This window comes from Phalangium opilio, unplaced genomic scaffold (assembly GCF_054372755.1).
Source record: "Phalangium opilio isolate 3A_F unplaced genomic scaffold, DU_Popi_V2 ptg000078l_1, whole genome shotgun sequence".
Taxonomy (NCBI): domain Eukaryota; kingdom Metazoa; phylum Arthropoda; class Arachnida; order Opiliones; family Phalangiidae; genus Phalangium; species Phalangium opilio.
Window position 1 is genome coordinate 323,723 of NW_028324186.1, and position 2,490 is coordinate 326,212.

The 2,490-nt window shown below is 40.0% G+C and overlaps 1 protein-coding gene across 1 annotated transcript; it reads right to left on the reverse strand.

Annotated features, from left to right (window-relative positions):
* Positions 1 to 373: 373 nt before the first annotated feature.
* LOC149654938 (uncharacterized) lies at positions 374 to 1,228 on the reverse strand. Its single transcript, XM_089844966.1, has one exon. The coding sequence runs from the start codon at positions 1,226 to 1,228 to the stop codon at positions 374 to 376; it is 855 nt and encodes a 284-aa protein (XP_089701092.1).
* Between the last annotated feature and the right edge of the window lie 1,262 nt (positions 1,229 to 2,490).

Below are 2,490 nucleotides of genomic sequence, written 5' to 3' on the forward strand. Positions count from 1 at the left end.
ATTTGGATGAAAACGAGTATTCGAATTATAAAACGATTATTCAAAAAGAAATTAGAATAGCCGATTTAAATACGAATTCAGTTTCCTAAACCAACGGATAATCGTTTCCAAGGGTTTAAATTCGAATTGAAAACGAGAAATCAATTCAAAGTTCAAAGAGAGGTTTTTTTTGTAGGAATTTCAACGCGATTTTGCACTTCGTGGTATTTTTTCTCTCAAGAAATACAAGTCTTACAGCCGTAGAAACTAAGGTGGGTTAACCCATCGATTTGGGTCAAACCATGGTTTTGGGTCAGAAAACTTGGTTTGGGTTGATTTTTGGTAGTAACCACCTCTTTGTTTCTCAAGGTTAGGGTTACTTTTAACCCAAACCCTAACCCACCGAAATCGGTGGGTTAGGGTTAGAAATTGGTGGGTTAGGTTCAGCGATATAGTTTTCAACCTCTGGGTTCCTTATGGCGCTGTAGGTTTCCTCCAAATCTTGGTCAATTCTTTTGAAGGTGCGAGCGTTATAGCTGTAGATTATTCGGGGAATACCTCGTCTGGCCACAAATTTTCTAAAAGCCAAGATGAATGTCTCTGCCGACATATCCAAGTGAAGAGCACGCGTTACCGCACACGTGAAGAGTGCCACGTACACCTTTTTTACGTCTTTTCCGTCCTTGACGTATAGTGGTCCCATAAAATCCATTCCAGTTGTCTGGAACGGTGGAGTTTCCGTGATACGATCCGCAGGCAATGGCGCGGTGATCGCGTTGCCGAGTTGGCTTCGGAATTTTTTGCAAATGAAGCAATTCTTTATCCTAGATTTTACTTTCTGGCGCGCGCTGATAATCCAATATCGTTCTCTCAGTTCGGTTAGAGTTCCGTTTACTCTGTCGTGCAGGAATTTCTCATGGTAATGGTCCACGATCAAGTTCGTCAGACGGTGTTTGTTCGGTAGTATCCACGGATGCTTCTCCGCGTACGAAAAGCTTGCTTGTTGTAGGCGGCCACCTACCCGTATTAGCCCCTCATTGTCAAGAATCGGATCGAGGTTGTGAAGCTTGGATTCTTTATTGATGACTTCCTTTCGCTGTAGCTTGGCTAATTCTTCCGGAAACTGCTCTGCCTGCGCGAGTCGGATCAGGATGACTTCCGCTTTATTCAACTCTTCTGTAGTCAGCGTGCTTTTTGTTTTTACTTCGTCATTCCCCTTCTTGGTTATTAATCTTGCAATCCAAGCCATTATTCACAACAGCCTTTTAAAGCTCCCATATCTGGCCCAGTCTAAAACTTCGACAGTTGCCTTGGTTACGCAACTCAATAGCAAGGTATCATTCTCACTTCTTTCCCTTCTTAGCTCTGGGTCCGCTGCTATGGGCTTTTGGTATGCCACCTTCGGTTCGGGCCATTCGTCTTCTGGTAGGCAAAGCCAGTGAGGTCCCTCCCTCCAAATCTTCAAGTTCAAGAGGTCTTGAATCGTCTGGGTTTTCTTCTCCCGATACGTGCCTCCAGTTTCTTGGTTCCGTCAAGGATTGTATTTCTTCAACTCCATTACTAACAAAAGGCTTGAAGTTTTTGGCCGATTGTTGTATCCATCCGAGAGTGATAGCAGAATCCGTAAAGAGCCGTACGGCAGGGTTGGCAAAAATTAAGTTTTTAAAAAAAAAACAAAAGTTGTGTTTTTTATTGTTTAAAACACTATTTGTTGTTTTAAACTGTTTTTTAAACAAGTAGAAAAAACAGTAAAAAACACAAAAAAAACTAGTTTTAAACATGTTTAAAATCACTTTTCCAGTTCTAATAGTCTAAATATTAAATGTCGCGGCTCTCCATTTAAGCCACTACTGCTGCTAGCGCAGGGAACTTATTTTCACAGCCTACCTGTTTAAAAAAAAGGTCTTGGTTTGGACCGAGACAGAAAAAAAAAACGATGAGAGTGACGTTTATCAATTGGCTGAAGTTCCGATATTGCAATTTTTCTTTGTTTATATTAATTTAATACTTAATCAGTATTTAATTAAATCAGCTCATTTAATTGTTAATCGATTCATTCCCGCCAATGTAATTGAAAAAATTACGTATTTACGGTTTTTCAAGAGCAAATTACATTTTCTGAAATTATTTTATGATATTAATTATTTTGAAGGAAGTACGTGTTGAAAGAATAATATTATGTGAAATATTCTACTTTCTGTTTATAAAGAGCAAGAACTCCTAAAATTCAGAATTTTAAGGTGTCAGAAATTGTCCGTGTGGAATTAGAACCAGGGACAACTTGAACCCAAAGCGAGTATCATACACCTACACCAACGGACTACGAAAACGTATTGAGAAGAAAACACCAAAATCGAAAATTCCTCAATTTATAGGCCTAATATAAAGCTGTAAGACTGGACCCTTCGGGTTTTGAACCCGGTACCACTCGCATCCAGTGCGAGTATCATACCTCTAGACTAATGGACCACGAACACGTACTGCGAAGTCAACCGCGAAAATCAAGAGCTC